The 21,387-nt window shown below is 40.7% G+C and overlaps 1 protein-coding gene across 1 annotated transcript; it reads left to right on the top strand.

Moving 5' to 3' along the window:
- Window positions 1-2,413: 2,413 nt before the first annotated feature.
- Window positions 2,414-15,589, top strand: LOC125745279 (PAK4-inhibitor INKA2-like). The gene is made up of 2 exons (XM_049017963.1): window positions 2,414-3,159; window positions 13,185-15,589. The coding sequence occupies exons 1-2, from the start codon at window positions 3,088-3,090 to the stop codon at window positions 14,202-14,204; spliced, it is 1,092 nt and encodes a 363-aa protein (XP_048873920.1). The 5' UTR covers window positions 2,414-3,087; the 3' UTR covers window positions 14,205-15,589.
- Window positions 15,590-21,387: the final 5,798 nt, after the last annotated feature.

The following is a 21,387-nucleotide window of genomic DNA, read 5'->3' as shown; positions in this document are numbered from 1 at the left end:
CTTTCATACAAACAAATTATATTTTTACCTTTAACAATGTGCTTTTGGACCCGTCCATACCTGTAGCATGACATTCCAGACATCCTTTGTTCTGTGAGATTTTTCTAAACACCTGTGATCTTGACCGGATTGTCTATTTATTTTCCAAGTAATGGATTGAAAGTGAGAGTGATTCAGCAGCCTAATTTGAAAAACAGTAGTACAACACCCAAAAGCTGCACTGAAACTTGCAAACTGTGATTTAAACTGGCCTGACAGTTAATGCCTAAAGGTTGTATATGTAACATTAAATTAAACGCTTTATTAATAAGTGAAAGCATTGATGTACTGAACTACCCTGCTTGCTGAACAAGGTGAGGCCTGTTCCAGTAATTAATACTAGCAAACACTGTGAGTCTGAGGAGCCTTTTTCTTAAGGATGTTACGATGGTTTTTTACAGGACGACATTTTTATCGTCTTTATGCTTAACATCACAGAATTTCAGATTGCGACCATTATCTTTGTGAATTTTTTTATGTACCTAGAATATGAAAAAAAAATGCAGAAAGGAATGTGAGATCCCCATGTTGTTGTCAGGTGACTGACATACTCCTAGCCTCTGTCTCTCCCCCCCCCAGCAGTCGTAGTTGAGTGGGATCTTGTTAGCACAGTTGCCAGTTACACTCAGGTGCTGTCAATTGAAGTAAGACATTTCACACATTGTGTGGCCTACGGGAGATAAAGAAGAAGTGCGGGAAGGAGAGCTGTTAATGCCTGCCAGGGCATGCTCGATACAATGGTAATTAAAAGTTCTGCATTCTTTCAAGAAGCCTTTCCATTGCAAATCATTCCTTTAGCTGTGGAAGAACTAAAACTTCCTTTTTAATATTTTCTTTCCCTGTCGTCTTTTTCTCACGAAACCTGCTGAAAGGGGAATAATTTTCCCAATCATTTTGAGAAATGTATGATCTTCTGTCATTACTGCAAAAATTGCTTTAAATCCTATTGGAATGTCACGCATGAGCCCTAGCTATGCATGTCGAGACCTTGTTTGCAAAGGCACGTCATAAAAACGAACTGAACAGCCGAGTCAGAAAGCACAGTGATTCATGTCACTGCAATGTCATCGAGTAGGGTAGTGCCAAAGAACTTGCAGGAACTTGACGGCTGGTTGGTTTTTGATTTTTTTTTCTTTTTAATGCTCTCTTACACACAATAACCATGTGCACATTTACTCTTGCAAACTGAGACATGTTCCTGTTAGAGAAGCTTTGTTTATTGTGTAAACAAGACTGCTGCCTCAAAGTGCTAATCCAGTGTGGTCTCCTGGGCTGTGGTCCCCCACCCCCAGGGAGATGAATAAGCATGAAGCAGTGTGCTGAGCATTGCTGCCCTCACATCCTCTGCCTGTGAAAACCATCCCACTGGAAAACGAGCTGATATTCGCATAGAACAGCAAATAGACCCCCTGAGGACAACCCAGAAAACAGGGGCTGACACTTTTCCCAATCTGCTCTAATACAAATCTGTAAATGTAAAAGCCTCTTTCAGTTGAAGCAGTGGAGTCACAGAAAGCAGTCTACAGTGGGGGGTATGTCCTTATAGTCCATGGAATGCTCTGTGGGTATTGCAACAAACAGAGCGAAGATACAACATGTTAGAATGAAATTTAATGGAATCACAAGTGATTCTGCTTAGCAAAACGTAGTTTGTGTTTCCCTTTACTCATTGATCAGTTTTTGATTGATTACATATCTGGCTTAATAGTTGTTTCCATATAGTCCATTTTAACAATCTGTCACACAGAAGGCAATGTTTTAATGCAATAGCTTTCACTTGCAGTGGGGTGGCCAGGTGGGATAGATTTTTCAAACATTTCCCATGAAATGATGCAGGATTTTCAGGGCTACTGAACAATAAAAGTCAGCAGGAGAGTTGTATCTGTATATTGTACTTATTGTAACTTCAGTTTGGTTCGAAGTTTGGGGAAGTAAACTTGAGTGTGTAAGTAAACTCAGTATTGACTCTTCCTGGGGTGTTTTAATGTTAAAAAAAAAAACAAACAAAAAAAAAACAGATAAAAGCCAGGGAATAATAAACTGATCGATATTCACATTCTCTTTTTACAATTTCAACAGGATATCCAGTGTGTATACAAATAAAAGACTATATATTTGAACTTTTTCTGTATAAGGTTCGCCCTGTGTGTGCCTAAAATGAGTTCGGTTTAGTTAAATAAAGCAAAGACTGAGCATGATGTTCAGGGAAGTAACTCGCTATACGATGATCAGCTTTACGGTCAGGGGTTTACGATTCTGTCGCTTTTTTCCTCCAAAAAACATTTTAAACTACACTTTAAGCACAGTTACTAAGATTAGCTGGTATCCCTGGGGCAGCGCCTTTGTCATAGATGGTCCCCTAGAGTTTCTCCAAAGCAGGCATTTCACAACAGAAATCTTCTGACTGCTTTATTAGGACAGACAACAGTTTTCAGTCTCACTATAGCCTATAGCGCGCTATTTTAAACACGATTAGTTTTTGTCATCCCTTTAGCTGCAGATCGCGTTTCATGATGTTTTAAATAGCTGCGCATTCAGGTATTACATTAATGGCTTATATAAAATAGAAATTCATCAGGCATAACGTTTAGAGGAGGATCTGCATCAACTGAATCTATTCAATGATCTGGCAGAGAAATGCAGCCAAGCCAGTTTCGTCTGCACTGGAGCAGAAATGCGTGTTTTGTAAGCTGGCTTTGCTGAGATGCGAAAAACTTTAGCGTATTTGTTAGGCTCATTGATAACAAGAAGACGTGGCTGATCTCAGAAAGTCACTGGGAAAGATGAACTGGGAGTGAACCATTCTCCGATGATAGCTAGGGAATTAGGATACATTTGCATTTTCCTGCAAGCATCTGCGAAAAACAAACCCCTTTCCATGGGATTTCGTTTCTGTACAACTAAAACGAGACCCTGAAAAGAAAGTTTTCATTTTTTTTTACTTCAATTAAGGACTACTTTTAAGTTCCTTTCTACAGCGAGATATGAGGAAACATGTCTGAAAGCTAAGAAAAAGTTGTGCTTAATGTATAAATTGCATCCATAAAAATGGAACAGCAACATTCAACACCTGACCGCAAAAACATGGATAAATGCTTAAGACGTCTGAAGCAAGAGCTGGTATGTAAATGGTTGTTCATTTTGTATTTTCGGAAGAATAAATCTATGGATTTGCATAAATTGTGTGCAGGCGGCCACTATCGTAATATATTATGATTTTGACTGGGCAATTTTCTGCAAGTTCTTAAAACATTTACGTTAAAATATTGCTGTTAAAGTTGCATATTGAACACTTTGGCCTGATGGGGGTAAATGGCATCGCATTAGTAACATGATCGAAGAGATTGATTTAAGTTGGGCGGCGATGTGTCGGAGAAGCTTTCGGCACATGGCTGCTGAGTCTCCCGTCTTAGCTAAAGGTAAAGCCGGTCAAGCCTCCGACTTTGGTGGCCGCCTAGGGCACCATCTTCTGGGCCCCCTAGTCCGGTGGGAGACAAATTGAGGGCGGGGGCCGGCTGTGAAGGTTGCCTGGGGCGTCACATGGCTAAAAAGAGACCATAATGTAACGGTATGAGAACGAATTTCAACATTTCCGACTATTTTACTGCAGTCTCAGTCTATTTCATATACACGCACTTCATTTTTCCTACGAATTCCTATTATAGTCATAATACGGTTTCAATTTTAGACAAAATCAAGCAGAATAAAACATGGTACTTATTTATACACACTGGTATGCATTACTCACGTAGTAACGATATCTGTTTGGAATGCTGAATGTGATTTTTAAAATTAGTTTCCATTGCCTTGTGTGCCTTATGGGTTCGGGAATATGTATCCCTCAATATTTGTTAAGCGCCCCCCCCCCCCCCCAAAAAATAAATAAATAAATAAAATAAAAAAATAATGCATTTAAATTTGTATTTAAATCAAGTCCTGTCCCCCTAATATCAAACTCTTTCATACACCCTTCTACCTGTTCTTACAGCATTCTGCTTGTTGAAGACAGTGTGTGGGTTATGGTTAAATTTACTTTACTAATATGCAATTCAGCTGCTACTGGTTATAGAACAGGACAGAGCCAAAGTTGGTGTTACTTTGGGAATGTGGTGCAGACCAACATAAATGGGGCTGGATTGTAGGGTGTGGCACTGTCCTTGTAGTGGGGGCCGGTGGGGGGGCATCATCTTTTATCTTGAGGCCAATCTGATAATACACACTAGTGGCCAAAATTGTGGAGATACCTCCATTTTTTCGAGAGTACAGAATTTTTCTTCCAGTTACTCCAGTTACTTATTTAATTGTCTATGATATTGGTAACCTTCTAGGTATTGTTCATAGATATTGTCTATCTATGATATTTACAAACAGTCTTTGTTTGTTTATAACCATTACCGCCAATAATAGTGTAGCTATTTTTAAAGTCATGCCAAAAATTCTAGGTGTTTCCAGAATTTTACACATTGTTGTATATACTACTGTACAAAACGTATGGGTTGTCAATGATGAATGTGTTTAAATTATCATTATGTTAGTACAAAACGATGATTTTCTGTTTGACAAAGTATCTTAGCTTGGTCATTTAAAAACCTCTCTGAAATTCAACCCAGTACTTGCAGTAACCAAGATACCAAGTATCTGCTGACTTAAAGCACTTGTATACCATGTTTGCAACAGCACAAGAGAGAGTTTAATATTAGAGGGGACACAGTTTTATTTCAAAGGTCTATCTATGGGGGTGGGGGGGGTAGTGGTGGAGCCAAATAAAATATTGGAGGATGCCCCCCCCCCCCAGTCCCCCACCTCTGCAGATCTATCAGACTGTTTAACCAATTTATTAAGCGAACTGGTGGTGGATTTGAAGAAATAGATAATGTGAGAACTAAAGTTATGTTCATTTAGCCATCCAGTAAAGCATCAATAACAAACAAAATCTTACTTTTATATTTGCATGTGCATTAGCACATAATCTTATATATTGTGTTTCAAATGTATTCAGAACCTGCCTTCCAGCACCATGAGAGAGAATCAAATTTGTAAATTGACACCAGTGTTGTTGAACTTGTTTTCCTGTACTGTGTGACACTTTTTGCACATGAAAAAAGTGAAACAAGTACATAAATGAAACAGCATTAGGCAATGTGCCTTGTGTGTGGAAATAAAAATTATTTATTACGTTTTTCTGCAGTAATCTTCAAAAAATTGTGTATTTACCAGTAGGAAAACTACTGCCCTTCAATCCAAAGTAGGCAGAAGGACTAGGACCTGAAACACTATGACGAAAGGCAGGACATCCATAGATCACTCAGATAGGACCTTTGTTAATCATAACCATAGTATTCAACAAAGTCCCATGACTGCTTTGTCGTGGACAGGCTACATTGTGATGCCTGTGTTCATGGGGGTTAGAGTTTTAAAGTTATTCAGCTCTGTCTTGAAATTAGAAACTTCAAATTGGTTTAGACTGAGTCAGTGTTCTCGCCCTGGAAAACAATGAATGTTTCTGTCTTGTCATTTGAGCGAGTAAGCTGTACTGGAACACAGAGGCCTGATTAGGAGGTAAGAGAAAAACAAGCATAGTAAGCATGATTTCTAAGGTCTGCTGGAGTTAATGGCTCTCCAGATACAGCCAAGATGAGAGTTTCGGTTTCCAGAATATGCTTTGCTAAGGGTTAGATAAATGTCCATTGAAAGATATTTGGCATTTTACATTTTGTTCATGTTAACAAAAGTTGATTATTTTCATATTGAATGAGAAAAGCACATACAACAACCGAAACAAAAGCATTTTTGAAATATACGTGATGAAAAATATGACAGATCAGAACCAGAATCACTATGTCACAAAGACCTGGCTCCCAAAAAGGAGGGATGTAGAGGGAAGGTTACCTCTTTTGGTAGGCTTTTGAGATATGAGCTGGAGTTGACCACAATCCATTATAATAAGTGGATCTGGGTGTTGAATGCCAGGAAACCTGTCAAGTCAAGTCGAGTTGGACTTTATTGTTGTGCCAGCCATGCAGAAGTATACAGTGGTACGAGATGTCGACCACGGTGCAACAAAAGGCATATGGGGGGTTGTATGTATGCAATTGCAGGAGTAAAGTGCAGATTAACACATAGTACACATGACATGATAGGAGGTCAGACACACAGTGTATACATGAATATATGAGTGTGCATAATATAGCAACAGGAATGTAGCAGCAAAATATAAGTATGGTATATAGACTGTGTAACAGGTATAGAATGATGCAAATGGAATATAAACCTTCTGGACATAATATGCAGTATGTAAACTATGTAACTAGAAATGTCGCCTTTGGCTTACTCACTGGGGGCTTTGGGTGGGGATGCTGTAAAGCGCTTTGAGACGATGTAATGTGTGATGATGCGCTACACAAAAATAAATTTGTTGTTGTTGCTGTTGTATGTAAGCCATTGGTGTGTGGCCTGGCATGGCTGAAATGACACCTAAGAATCAGCACAGATTAGGGGTGTCTGTTATTGCTAGTTGTGTTTTCTGTGTCTGTACTGGGCAAGAACATTTTCCTGAACCATACCTTAAGATTTTAATACTTCAGTTATGCCTTGATCAGCGTTTCTAGGGTTTATTATTGGCCATGACCCCAAAATGGGCATCCTGATATGAAGGTACTCAAGCTTATAATTAAACTGAACCCAGTGGTTGTTATGAATATACCCGAGTTCTTTACCAGAAGCATATACCATCCTCATAGACTTACAAAAGGTCTAAGACATCAATTAATCTGCCTGATCCACGTCAGTGGGATGGAAAGCTAGCAGCCTCTGTGACCCTTAAACAAGTGCTGCATTTTTTCACACAGACAGCCTTCTCATTGTTGAGGCTTTGAGGATGGTGGGGAGTGGGCGGGGTGGGGGTGGCTACGTTCAGCTGTGAGGCCATGCTGCATTTGACAGAGCTCTCTCTGATTCTGGGATGGACCTGCTGCCCCCACATGCTCCCAGACAGGACAGAGATGCCCTCTGTGTCCCCAGGAAAGAAACCATGTTTCTCCTTTTGACTTCCAGGCACCTTCTCAAGTTGTGTCTAATGGATGATTTAAGAAATTTGTCATGCTGCAGTTCCAGTGCAGATAAGCTTGAGTTCGGAGCCAAATGCTCTCTTTCAGGTTTTAAAGATTTGGTTAAAGCTGTTTAAGGGAAATGGATGTTTTGCCCAAATCTCTCATAATTGCTTCTGTGTTTGTGCAGCAGTGGCCTTTCACACATGTTTGGTTTTGCTGAATAGTGCTGCAGACCCTATAAAAGCCTTTTGTATGCATAGACAGTATACACATACACAGTATACGCATACACAGCGTACGCATACACAGTACACACATACAAAGCGTACACATACAGAGTATACACATACACAGTATACACATACACAGCGTACGCAGTACACACATACACAGCGTACACATACACAGCGTATGCATACACAGTATACACACACAGCATACACATGCACAGCATACACATACGCAGCGTACACATACACAGCATACACATACACAGCGTACACATACACAGCATACACATACACAGCATACACATACACAGCATACGCATACACAGTATACACATACACAGCGTACACATACACAGCGTACGCATACACAGTATACACATACACAGTACACACATACACAGCATACACATGCACAGCATACACATACACAGCGTACGCATACACAGCACACACATACACAGCATGCACATACACAGCGTACACATGCATAGCATACACAGCGTACACATACACAGCGTACACAAACACAGTATACACAGCGTACACATACACAGCATACACATACACAGCGTACACATACACAGCATACACAAACACAGCATACACATACACAACATACACAGTATACATACACAGCGTACACATACACAGCATACACAAACACAGCATACACATACACAGCATAGTCACATGTCAACATTATGTGTAACTCACTGTCTTCCACTTGTTTTTAGGTTTCAGTTAGGGTGCATCATGTGCAGATTAATGAAAAAAAGAATTGTATTCCATGAAATCATATAGCTGCTGCATTAAGCGGTTTGAATATTCAGTATGCTATTTAATAAACAACATGAAGACCAGACAACTGTATATAGCAAAAAAAGAAAGCCAAGCAAGATTTGAAAAGAAAATTACACTTGGAAAATTGCTAAGGATCTAAACTGAGAGATAGATGAGTCAAGAATTGGCAGAGAACAGGCCAGAAATCTAAAAAGACAGATAACAACCGAAAATAGAGTAGGAAAAAAAATCCCAAAATAAATATTACTGAAAGGAAAGATCAAGTAGTAATCTTGAGAAAACTATGCTTGGAAAAATAATGAGGCTGTACAGTACAGCTACGTAATCAGTACCACCAGCAAATGGGTATTGCAAACACATATATATATATATATATATATATATATATATATATATATATATAATTTATAATTTAAATATATCAATTTCATGCTTCCCTGAAGATTCCTAAGAGGTTTCTGCTATCTTTAACACCTGTGGTGTTTTAATGACTTTTCCATTTCATCTCAGAGACAAACCTAGAACTGAATCGATGTTTCAAACAACTCAACAGCTCTATTAGGTTTGTCCTGGTCAATGTCAAATCATGTGTCATATTAATTGTGTTCATCTGCTTGGGGTTGCAGCTGTCCAGTAGTCAACCAAAGCTGTTGGTACCTTAACTAACAGGTAGCCAGTCAATGCCTAGAGCTCATAAACAGCTAGTTATGTTTTACCTGCCTCCCTTATATATCACTCGGGCAAAAGTTCCTGATATATAAATACACATGAATATAAACATTTTTACATAGAAACAGCGGGAACAGAATTGCATAAATATATCATACATGCACATTAGAGTCAGTAAAAAAATAGTAACATAAAACTGGTAACAAGGAAAAAGTTGTGTAAGATAAACATTGGTAAATAGCATAATATTGGTAAAAGCGAAATTTGAAAAAATAAATCTGACACTCAGACTACATTGCACGTTCCCTATGCAGAGATACCACGGCCACAATGAAGATCTGAAGTACTGTAATGAAATCATACTTTATTGATCGCCGGGGGAAATTCCCTTTTTGTTTACCCCATCTTGCTCTCTGTAGGTGAGAACAAGCTTGCCGGCAAAGGGCAGCTGCCTGTAGCAGCACCCAAGGAACTGGAGGTCTTCCTCAAGGACCCAGAGATGTGCCAAGGCTGGGCCTGAACTGGCAACCTTCTGATCACAGGCATAGAAGCTTAGCCCACTGAGCCACATGTCATATTTGTTTATCATGCCATATCATATATCTGCACAGTGGACAAATTGTTGTATTCAACTTGGAAGTAGTGCATTTAAAATGTAAAAAGTACATTTATCTAGCAGGCAGTTTTGTCCAAGGAGATGTACAAGTGAGGAAAGCTTGGCATGAGACTACAGGGTCAGCCAGCAGTGTAGCAGTTGTTTAGGGCCGTGCTCACCGGCTTAACATTGATATGATTACTCTGCCAGCTGTGGGGTGCAAACCCAAATCTTTTCGAACATGGGCACAGATCCCAAATCCCACTGAGCAGGCGCTGCCCAAAATTATATTCCAAAGATCAGAAAAGCCAAAATACTTTGCAAACAGCAATGATTCATCTGTGGGACTCTGGGGGAATCACTTAGAAATGAAGAAGTTAGTGGGTCGGGCTGGGGATTTAATCACAGCAAATCCCGATTTCATTTCATTCCCGAAGAGCCAAATTCTCATTCTCACACAGATCCTGTTTCAAGTGGCTTGTTATCATGGCCCACAAGAACATTATATATGTATTATGTACTATATCAGAACTAGAACTGGAACACAGTCATTGAGTTAGGGGATGCAGCCCTGTGGCAGAACACATGCTTTGCAGGTATGAGGCCCTGGGTTTAATACCTGTCCTCTGCAGTAGTTACTATGGCGTGACAGATTTCTTCAGTGAAACCTTGGACTCTTTAAGCGTTGAATGATCAGGCAGGTTCCTTAAGCAGTTCATTAAGACAGAATGAAGATGTTACAGAAAAATGTTCACACATGGCCAGTTCAGTGCCTGTCTGTTTCTGCCCCCACTGAGGGAATCAAGCCCTGTATCTATGGTCTTAGTACAGACTCCTGGAGCCGGGGATCAGAAGGCCTCGGTGAGAGTAAGTTGTATGAAGATGTGTAAAGAACATGATGTGAGGAAGCAAGGACAGGAATAAATATAAAAAGGAAGAAATATAAAAGCTATGAATGAGTGGCCTAAGCTTGTGACTCAGTGGGCTCTGGGCCTATGATCTGAAGGTTCTTGGTTTGAGCCTCTGGGCCTGTGATCTGAAGGTTCTTGGTTTGAGCCTCTGGGCCTATGATCTGAAGGTTGCTGGTTTGAGCCTCTGGGCCTATGATCTGAAGGTTGCTGGTTTGAGCCTCTGGGCCTATGATCTGAAGGTTGCTGGTTTGAGCCTCTGGGCCTATGATCTGAAGGTTCTTGGTTTGAGCCTCTGGGCCTGTGATCTAAAGGTTGCTGGTTTGAGCCTCTGGACCTATGATCTGAAGGTTGCTGGTTTGAGCCTCTGGGCCTATGATCTGAAGGTTGCTGATTTGAGCCTCTGGGCCTATGATCTGAAGGTTGCTGGTTTGAGCCTCTGGGCCTATGATCTGACGGTTGCTGGCTTGAGCCTCTGGGCCTATGATCTGAAGGTTGCTGGTTTGAGCCTCTGGGCCTATGATCTGAAGGTTCTTGGTTTGAGCCTCTGGGCCTATGATCTGAAGGTTCTTGGTTTGAGCCTCTGGGCCTGTGATCTAAAGGTTGCTGGTTTGAGCCTCTGGGCCTATGATCTGAAGGTTGCTGGTTTGAGCCTCTGGGCCTATGATCTAAAGGTTGCTGGTTTGAGCCTCTGGGCCTATGATCTGAAGGTTGCTGGTTTGAGCCTCTGGGCCTGTGATCTAAAGGTTGCTGGTTTGAGCCTCTGGGCCTATGATCTGAAGGTTCTTGGTTTGAGCCTCTGGGCCTATGATCTGAAGGTTCTTGGTCTGAGCCTCTGGGCCTATGATCTGAAGGTTGCTGGTTTGAGCCTCTGGGCCTATGATCTGAAGGTTGCTGGTCTGAGCCTCTGGGCCTATGATCTGAAGGTTGCTGGTTTGAGCCTCTGGGCCTATGATCTGAAGGTTGCTGGTTTGAGCCTCTGGGCCTATGATCTGAAAGTTGCTGGTTTGAGCCTCTGGGCCTATGATCTGAAGGTTGCTGGTTTGAGCCTGGCTTTGGCACATTTGTGGGTTCTTGAGCAAAGTCCTTATCCCCCAGCTCACTGGGTGCTGTTATTAGTGGTTGCCCTTTGGGGGCAGTTTGCTCTCACCTACAAAGAGCAAACTGGAGGAGGTGTAAAGAGAATTTCCATATGGGGATCAATAAAGTTATCAGTTATTATAACAGATGTGTTATGGGTGCTGAGCATCATTGAACTCCTTATGCCCAAGTATTGGACTTGAGGTGAAAATAGACCAATGCAGTAAGATGATCAAAATCTTTGAGATCATGGAATTATTGCAGACTAGCGATGTAAATCGCTGACCCCAAGGCAATTGGATTCAATTATGGTTACTGAGGGAACGATTCAAAGCATTGAAAATATTGAATTTCTGTCATGATGTGATTTGATTATTGAATTGTTTTGATAGTCTAAATTAAAACCTTTTTTAACCTAACAGAAAAAAGTTGCATATATTGCCATGGGAACTTAATGAGAAGTAATTGTCAAAGGCCAACTACTGAACTGTATAGAAAAAAGTCAAACACATTAAAGGAAGAGCTACCTGATTGGGGGGGGGGGAGTTTGCAGAGAATGACATTGTTTATTATGACATCGTTTTTTATTTGGTGTGGAAAATGAAAGATCGATCTATGGGCCAGATTAAATAATGCATTATAAATGTGTGGCAGGTCGGTACTTTACTGGGGGGCTTGGGGGGGTGGCAATCTTACTGCTAGTGGTGAATGAGCTAACAAAATCCCTTGTTCCCCACTATGAAAAACAGCTGATTGTCCAGTGTCGTAATAATCGATGGAGCTTTACACGTATTGCAGACTTTGAATATCATAAATATCCCCTCTTGTACTTACACCAGAAGAAGACTAGAGCATATTTTTCAGGGGTTTACCACTAACCAATAAAATCTAGTTGTGCCACCGAGAGGTACATTTGCGCAGATTGCAGGCTATGCACTCTACGCTGTTAGGTTGTTATGTGTTAGTTTTGTGTTAATTTATGCAGCACCTTAGTCTGAGAGAATCACTGTTTCATTTTTAACTGTGTACTGTAGTGTGTGTGGTTACAAATAACACTGAAGACCTACTTGACTTGACTTGATTTGTTGTACTTGAATGAACCTTTTAGCTTTTTTCTAAATATTCAAATAGTTTCCAATTATACGGCCTAATTTAGGCCAGGGACTGGTGTACCTGCGCCCAGGAAAAGGGAGGTCTTAGTTTTTGCATCGGTACAAAGGAATCTTCTCTGAGTCGCTTAGGTACTTTTGCATCTGGGTCTCATATCTGAAGAGCTCTGAGCTGAAAAGCCCAGTGATAAAGTCTGAAATGAGGATCTGCAAGACCATATCATCACAAGTGATCCTTGAGTCCTAGTGTATGTAATTGGGCAAGAAATATGCTGCATAAAATACCGAAAAATTCTCTATTCCTCACCCTGGTATTGAAGTGGTCTTTAATAGATGATTGTTGACAGACACCAAGCAGACCACCCTGGGAGAGGGATATGGTGGAAGGGAATGTGGCACTGATCACTGAGTGGAAGATCAGAAGGAGAGCCAACGTCCTTGATCAGCAGAGGTTTTAGTGTTGAATGTTTCCAATGGCATAAAAACTCACGAGATAAGTGTTTTGGAACAGTTTCTCTTATGTTCACGAGTGAAAGAATTTCTCGGAGTTGAATTAAAAATGTCATCCATCAAAGACTGTGGCAGCTGGGTCAGACAACACATTTGTGAGATTTCTCAGCAACACCTTTTATGCAGGCCTGATATCGTGCTTGGAAGTTTGAAAACTATTCATGTGAAATAACTTCTCTTCCTTCTTCACATAGCTGTCTATGCGGGAGGCTGGAGATGGACTCCATGCTCAGATGAATTCCATGATGGGTGCGCTACAGGAACTCAAAATTCTGCAGCTACAGACTGTACTGGAACAGCTGGAAATCTCAGGAAAGCCAAGTCATTCACCTTTACCAAACAATCGGATGTTCTGCTCCCCTCCACTGAGCCACCCCGGTACCCCGCCCCCAAAGCCATGCCAGCCTCAGGTCAGTTTATCTCAAGGACGAGACCAGCCTCTGCATAGGAGCGGTCTAGGAAAGATGTCTTCTACTTCATGCCACCAGTTACCCCCAAAAAGGTTACTTGGAGAAAGTATGTGTTCGCAGGACAGCAGCCATTGCTCACTACCAGTCCCTCAAGGAATGGTGTCCTGGAGCACACCTGAGCTAGCTCAAGCTGTGGATTATCCAAGAAACCCACAAACCCTCCATCAGACTTCGCAGTCACTGGAGAGGGACTCTAATGTGAGTAGCACTGATGACTCAACTGACTGGACCTCCACACTCATGAGCTGTGGACGCAACCGACAGCCACTAGTCCTAGGTGACAATGTCTTTGCTGACCTGGTGGGCAACTGGCTAGACCTGCCAGAGCTGGGCAAGCGGGCACCGGCTGAAAATCAGGAAGAAGAGGAAGAGCCAGCTCTCCCTCTGCCGCTCAGCCGCTCTCAGGAGATCTACCGTCGATTCTCCCTCACCACCAATGTCTTCAAGAAGTTCTTGCGCAGTGTGAGACCTGACAAAGACAAGCTTTTGAAGGAGAAACCTGGCTGGATGCCTCTGGACAACCCTGAGGCGGAACTTTTAAAGAGACCCAAGAAAGTTAATAAGCCTAAGGGGACATTCTATCTTCCCTTTCGCTCTGGTTCATCTGGACAGCAGGGGAAGAACATATTGGGGAGATTGGAGGGGACAAGCCAGACAACAGGAATGTACACTAATGGGAGGCAGTCAGAAATTGCAGGGCAGATACAGCCTGGGTTTGATTACAGCACAGTTGTCTGGGTCTGATGAAGTTCAATTTTTTTTGCTCTCTGAGGGCCACACGTCTATAATTGTTCGAACTATTCACATTGATCTGTTATCAAAGAGAATGCATAATTTGCTCTAGTAACAAAAATTTCCCATGCCGTCCTTGAAGAGATTTTATGGATGCTTATGTGGAGTCTTACACTTGCCGGTTTTTAACAGTACCTTGGGAGAGAACATTGACATCAGCTGAAAGTCAGGCAGCACGGAGCTCATGCATGCAGAAGCTGAGCATAAACTCCAAAGAAGGAGCTGGCACAGTGATTGGGCTTTTTCAGTAAATTATTCCTGTTCCCTTATTGCTAGGGAAGCTAATTTAGGAATCTAGATGAAATCTTGTCTGTGTTCATACCTTTTATATGCTCGTGAATCAGTAATTGTATATGTAAACATAAATAGCCAACTTTCATAAATTCTTCTCTAGTTTTACACTGATGTTGAAAAGCTACCGCTGTTTTCAAGCCAAAGCACACATTATAATTATATTAAAGTGCTAAGGAGTAAGTGTGACGTCAGCTCTGATTAAGGTAAGGACAGTACAGTTTCCTCTGCAGATTTAGTTGTAAGAGCCCTGCCAGTGCCTTAGAGCTGTGTGCCCCCACCAGCAGACTCCCTCCCTAGTGGACGTGATGAATGCCTCAGGAACAAGCTGCGTAACTACAGCCTCCAAGCAAAGCGGCCAGTTCTCTCCCTGTTACTGGGGAGGAATCACTGGACCGCAGGAGCTTTTGCAGTACATTAGGAGACTAATGTATGTTAGTCTCTTACAGGACACACACTGAAACATCACTTTGCTCAGTCCTTTCAAACTGAATGAAGTACTGTTATCACTGGGCGTATGTGAAGGTAATACTATTCAAGGTGGTATTGTGTAATTTGTAACATTAAATAACTGTAAATACATACTTAATTCAGCAGTTCCTTTTATATATTAGGCTAAAAATTCCGGAGATTCTGAAACTGATGGTTTCTTTTCTTGTACTAGTGCAATTGTAAATCTTCCCCTTTCCCTTGAACCTCACATGGGCATTGGGTGCTTAATTCCACTTAAGGTTGTACAAATAAATACTGTTTCACACAAGCTAAAGAAAACAAAATGAAAAGGGTGATCAATAGACTTCACTGATCTGCATATTCCTTCTAAATCATCAATGTTACCTGTGAAAGTGAAAATGGGGTTTTTAAAGATCTGTGTCAATGTACCGATTTTTCCATCTAACAAATGCATGTGAAAACTTACAGTTTGAATATGCTTCTTTATTGACATGTAAAACATCATTGCTGCAGAAATTGGTCTCGTTGCTTCTTTGCATCTGAAAACTTCATTCCACTTTGAATAAATTTTGAAAGTAAAAACGGAAAGCTTATTTGCATTCTTTCTTCTTCATACCTGTTACTAGTGCTGCATTTAGCAAGAAAGATGGTGTGTGGCTGGATGGGGTCAGGCACTGTGCATATGATTGCATTGTTATGCTTACTCCTCTCTGCCCTGGTATCTGGACTGTTGCCTTTTCCCAAAGACGGACTTTGATTTATGACATGGTCTATAACAGTGGCTCTTACACTATATCATTGGAAATCTCTGTGCTTTGTCTTCTCCTTATACCAGCTCTTTGGACACAAAATAGTCCATCTCTTCCATATCCTTCTCTATGATGTTTTATGTGATACGGTTTGTGCCGATTGCTTAATTATTATTAGCAGATTATTACAAAGCTGGGCCGATTGTTGCAGTGTTTTTGGGTTGTGCATTATCACATGACAACATCTTATACCGAATTGTTTTAAGTGTCACTTCAATTTCATTTTTGAGTCATCAGATGACTGCTGTTTTGCAAATGGTCTGTTGCATTAGATACCAATTTATATTGAATGAGAATGTTGTTGACTGTTGTACAAAATATGTATGGTTTTGCATATGTGGTGTTTAGAATTGCGCAATTCATTGATGGCTTGATCAGTACATCTACGAATTTGAGGAAAAACTAATATATGTAATGGAGTTGAACTTAATAAAACTTATTGAGACATACAAAGCACATATAGTGGACATTAGTGGATGTATTTCACCATGTGTGCGGCATGCAGCAAGAATCATTATAAACCAACTGTGCTGCAATTATCGAGGTTTCATTAAACGTGTTCGATATTGTAACTTATGTTATAAAGTATATTTGACCTCTTCCCTATAATGATCAAATTACGTCAAGATTGACTGAAGTCCTCACTTACGGTTGATGGATACCTGTATATTATATGAGATATAAGAGTATCTTCTTTCTTGGGATGCACAAATAGACTGAAGAGACCTATTACATTCATGTTTCCTTTAATTTGACAGTGATTTATAAAATGGAAAACAAAATCATAATCTAAAAACACATCATGCATTTACAATTTCTGTTTTCATACCCACTTCCCAAAAGTCTCCCGAACTTCGGTCAGTTTAGTCAGCAGGGAACGGCAAAGGGCCTGCGTGATGGGATAAGAGCGGACAGGCTCCCCTCGACACCATACCGTGCCTCCGCAGGCCTGCTGGGGAGACTGGAACTCAGGAAAAGTCACTGAGCATAAGCAGCCACTTGCTCTGATTAGTGTTGTCATGCCCTGCTAATTAAGAACTACCAACGAAGCATTAAAATAGGAACCATTAAATATAAGGTGCCACTTTTTCTACACTGTGCTTTTAATGGCGTATGAATATCTATTCATCCCTCTTCTAAACTTCATCCAGCACAGGCTCCCCGCAACCTTATTATGCAGTAAAACAGAATATGTTGAGTCATATACTGTACATCTGTATATGGTTTTCTTAGGCTGTGATGTTCTGACAAAATTCTGGTTAATGATTTATCCGTGCATTTACTCACTAAAATGAGGATTTGCTACACAGACTGTACGTCACCCATTGTCTGGTTACTAAATACACAGTCTATGAATGGGTTGTTCACATGGTTTCATGGTAACAGATGAAAATAAATAAAAGGTCGTTCCTGACTGAGCTCTCCTCGCCATAGTCGCCCATGTCCTCCTTTATAATACCACTTGTCAGACTCTTACATAACAACAAGGCAGTCTGGTGGAAACCAACTCTTTTAACTATAGCATTATACATAATACACTTCTCAAAGGAAGTACATTATCCAAAGTATTAATGACACAAAAGAGGTTCTTTTAGGAATGTGAAACTGGATCTAAGGAGGATACATCCCTAGTGTGTCCGAAACAGTCTATTGGTTTTGAAATGACATTGCAGGCATTATGAAACCATTTTTCTTTGTTAAACCCTCATTTTTACATCTCTTACATTGCTGCACTAAGCGCAAACACAACTCCCTGTTCAGGAAAAGCTTTTTAAATTTGCATTCAGGAAGGAGTCTATCATGATGAGGCCCATTATCCATTTTTCTTGTTTTTCTTGCCTCTCAGAATCCATGCACTCTGATATAGTTTGCAGTACATGGAATTTTAATGCACACTTTAAAATCCTGGCCCTTGAAATCCTCAAAACATGAGAATTTACTGCATGTTTACTTGCACTTACTATTAGAATTTCTCTACTGTTTAGATTTGACACTTAAATGTGTTTCAAAAGATAAATTATATATCTAAAAATCTGTGAGATTTCTTAACTCTCACTATCACTACACTTACCTTGCAGAATGTGGCCCTGTTGCTCTGAACTGTCCTTGTCTTTCCAGTTATGCACGCTCTTGCATATCCTTGACCCAAAGATGAATGACACTTGTTTAACCATTCAGAACGTGAGTTCAGCCATCCGGAAAGATAAACTCACTTGCAATATTCAATATTCCATGTTGGTCTGTGGACAAAGCATTGAAGTACTCTGAAAGAGCCAAGAGTTCTATTTAAAAAGACTTTGATTTATAAATAGAGCACCTGTTGATTGCAGCTAATGCCGTGTATATACTGTAAATAAGAATGTTCTTTTTTGTTCCAATTGTGTGTGTGTGTGTGTGTGTATGCGATAGGAACATGTAAGTGCATTTTTACAATCAAGTCTTTTGGGAAATGTGAGGATTAGAGTTGCCACCCATCCTGTGTATTACAGGATGCTGTTGATCCCATGTTTATACTGTAAATAAGAACATTATTTTTTGTATCAATTTTTGTTATTGTGCAAAAGGGACACGTCAATGCTGTCGTGCAGTTAAGTCTTTTCGGAAATGTGAGTAGTGGAGTTGCCACCCATCTCATATATATAACGGGATCATCCCATTTTGAAAAATAAAATGCTGTCTTCCGTTCTGACCAATACAGGTCTCTCCCTCTATTCTTCAGATTTAGAGTGGCAACCCTAATGAGGGTTGATTTGAAGGGGTGTTGTGTGATCATTTCCTCTTAGGTCGGCCACTAAATCACTAATACTGAACTACCCCCTATCCATCCATCTATTTTATATACCTGCTTCTGCTACTGTACAACAGCGCTAGCCACTGTACCACCCACGTGAAACACCTAAAATTCAAATTTACTTATAACAGAGTGCAAGATACTGGTAGACTTTTCAGTAAATACAGATGTTTTTAATTAATACATCATCTTCTTTATGACAAAAGCTTTGTTAATTTGGGTATAAAAAAAAACATGTAGTGCAGTTTACATCACCATCGCATCATCCAACCATCCCTTATCGGATTTTTAATTCTACAGGTGTGATATTACATCAGACATTTAAAAAGACCCATATGGTGTTACAATAATATTTCCCTGCTGCAAAACATTCTCAGACAGCACATGAGGACACAAGCAACCTTAAACGAACAAGGTGCTCCCTGATCCAGCTGTGGGTAGACATGCATGACTTAATCTCTAAGACAGACATATGGCACTGGCAGGATCACCCAGGTAGCTCCCTCCCGTTGAGTAAACCTGCCAACCTTCTGTCTCCTATCCTTAGCACCAGGTCACGTCTGCCTGGCCTTTCATCTTCTGAGTCATCCTCCTTGCAAGATGCTTTAGCTCATTTTTTTTTTTCATTGAGTCATTCTCAGAACTGGTCATCTGTTTCAGGGTCACAGCGGTGCTGAAGGTAACCCCAGATAACACCAGTTATACCCATAAACAGGACCAACAATGTCACAAAGAACCAGCTTGTATTTGAATTGCGTGAAAGAGGGAGCAGATGCGGACTCCTAAAACAAAGATCAGGCTGTGATTAAACCAACAGCCGAACTACAATGAGTATGCAGCTATACCAACTGAGACACTCTGTCCAGAGAAATAAACATTCAAGCCACTGAAAGTAATATTCAGTTGAGGTAGGGTCTTCTTTGTGTCAAATGCTCATCTCAATTATCAAAATAACACAGCTTGAGTCCATCCATCCATTTTCCAACAATTTATCCAGTACAGGGGTACGGTGACCCTGGAATCATGATTTTCAACCTTATTTACACTGAGAGCTGCTTTTACAAAGAAAATAATCTAGGGAACTACAATACATGTGTGATACAACAGTATATCAACCAGGGTAGCGACGTCAAAATTAATCATCCTTTCACATCCAGCACGAAGCTCATAATCCTTGACAGAGTTAAATACCCAAGACACACACATATACAAAATAGATCTGATTTCTATGAAGTGTTTAGAGGGCGACTGGCGGCTTGCAGTCCATGTGCTGGAAACCACTTGGAGTCTAACCTAGGAAACTCAGGGGATGAGGCAGGGAACATTGTTTATTTGATGTGTTTAGTTTATTTGATCTAATAATATCAAATGAGAAGCATGTTAGTATTCTTCATTTTCTTGCATAGATTATTTCACCATGTACACACAGTGCATTGATTATGACCTCATCGGCACCTAGTTTGTCAGCAAAAGTAATAACTCAATTTCATAACTAATTCACCTGAACTTCTATGTTCCATGCATGAGGGATGAGAGTGTGGATGAGATGTGCCCAGCACTTGGGGTGTGCTGGGACCAAGCGTGCCTTGAGGATGGAATTGAAATCAATGGGTACAGAGATTTGGGCCAAAGTTACAGCAGGAACTAGAATATTGTCAGTAATGGTCAGCAGGGGAAATGCCCTCACTCACTACTATCCCAAAGCAAACCCAGCACTATGGTGAAAATATTGCAATGGGGGGCAGAGAAAAAAAAGATAGTTTATTTTGTGCCGTTTGTACTAATCCTGTCTCCCAGTCATCTAGCTACAAGCCAATGACCCACCTCACAGCTGAAACTTTTTTGTAAGGTGTGTTGTTCTGAGTGTCCTCCATCAAAGATGCCATCCACACCTCTCACCCCCCCCCATACTGGGTGGGGAAGGTGACCAGGAACTCACCGGAGCGTGAAGTATCCCCACTCACTTCCTTTCATTAGTCAGAGACAGCCCAGAGCAATAGAAACTTGGGTGGACATTATTACAAATGACATCATTCCAAAGGCATAGTCCTGAAATGCCTCTTTCACTGCAGAAGCACGTTGCCCCATCTTCTGACTTATCTATCATCAACACTTATACATCCACGCTTCTATGACCCTGGTCTCCAGTCATTTTCTGTTGTATACAATCATCATCCGTTCATAAGTATTGTGACAAATGCTTTGGTACTGGCTGTGGTTTAAATTATTTGACATCTGTCAGAAACTCAATTTCGAAATACTTTGTGAACATTGGAACGTTACGAAGAACCACACAAATAATGTGAGGTTAAGGAATCCAGTGCAGGGAGATGTAAGAACCCAGAGCAAACCTTTAGCCTGGAGAAAGTCAGACCAGCTTTGATGGTGGATCAACATGCCATAACATCAAGGCAACTTAAAAAGCAACGTGCGGACCATGGCAGCCCAAAAACCACTGAAGTGTTTTTCAGCAGGATCGTGCCAGTAACCTAATATAATCTCAGGGGGGAAAAAAAATCTGGAAAAATAAGCAAAAGCCCATGGTTAGTTTGTTTTTACATTTAATAATAAAAAATAAAACCGGACACAAGAGCCAAAATTACGTACAAGCAAAAAGAGGCATCCTTCAGGGTGCTTACACTCTGCATTTCACAAAAGCATGAGAACTGGGGGGAAAAAACAGGTGCAGGCAATGTTTCACACCCTCCCCGATCAAGCAATCAATTAAATGGGAAACAAGTCAATAACATACAGCTGTTGCATGTGATGTAACTGAGCAGTAAACATCATA

This window comes from Brienomyrus brachyistius, chromosome 6 (genome assembly GCF_023856365.1).
Source record: "Brienomyrus brachyistius isolate T26 chromosome 6, BBRACH_0.4, whole genome shotgun sequence".
Lineage (NCBI taxonomy): Eukaryota > Metazoa > Chordata > Actinopteri > Osteoglossiformes > Mormyridae > Brienomyrus > Brienomyrus brachyistius.
This window is presented reverse-complemented; position numbering and strand designations above follow the sequence as displayed.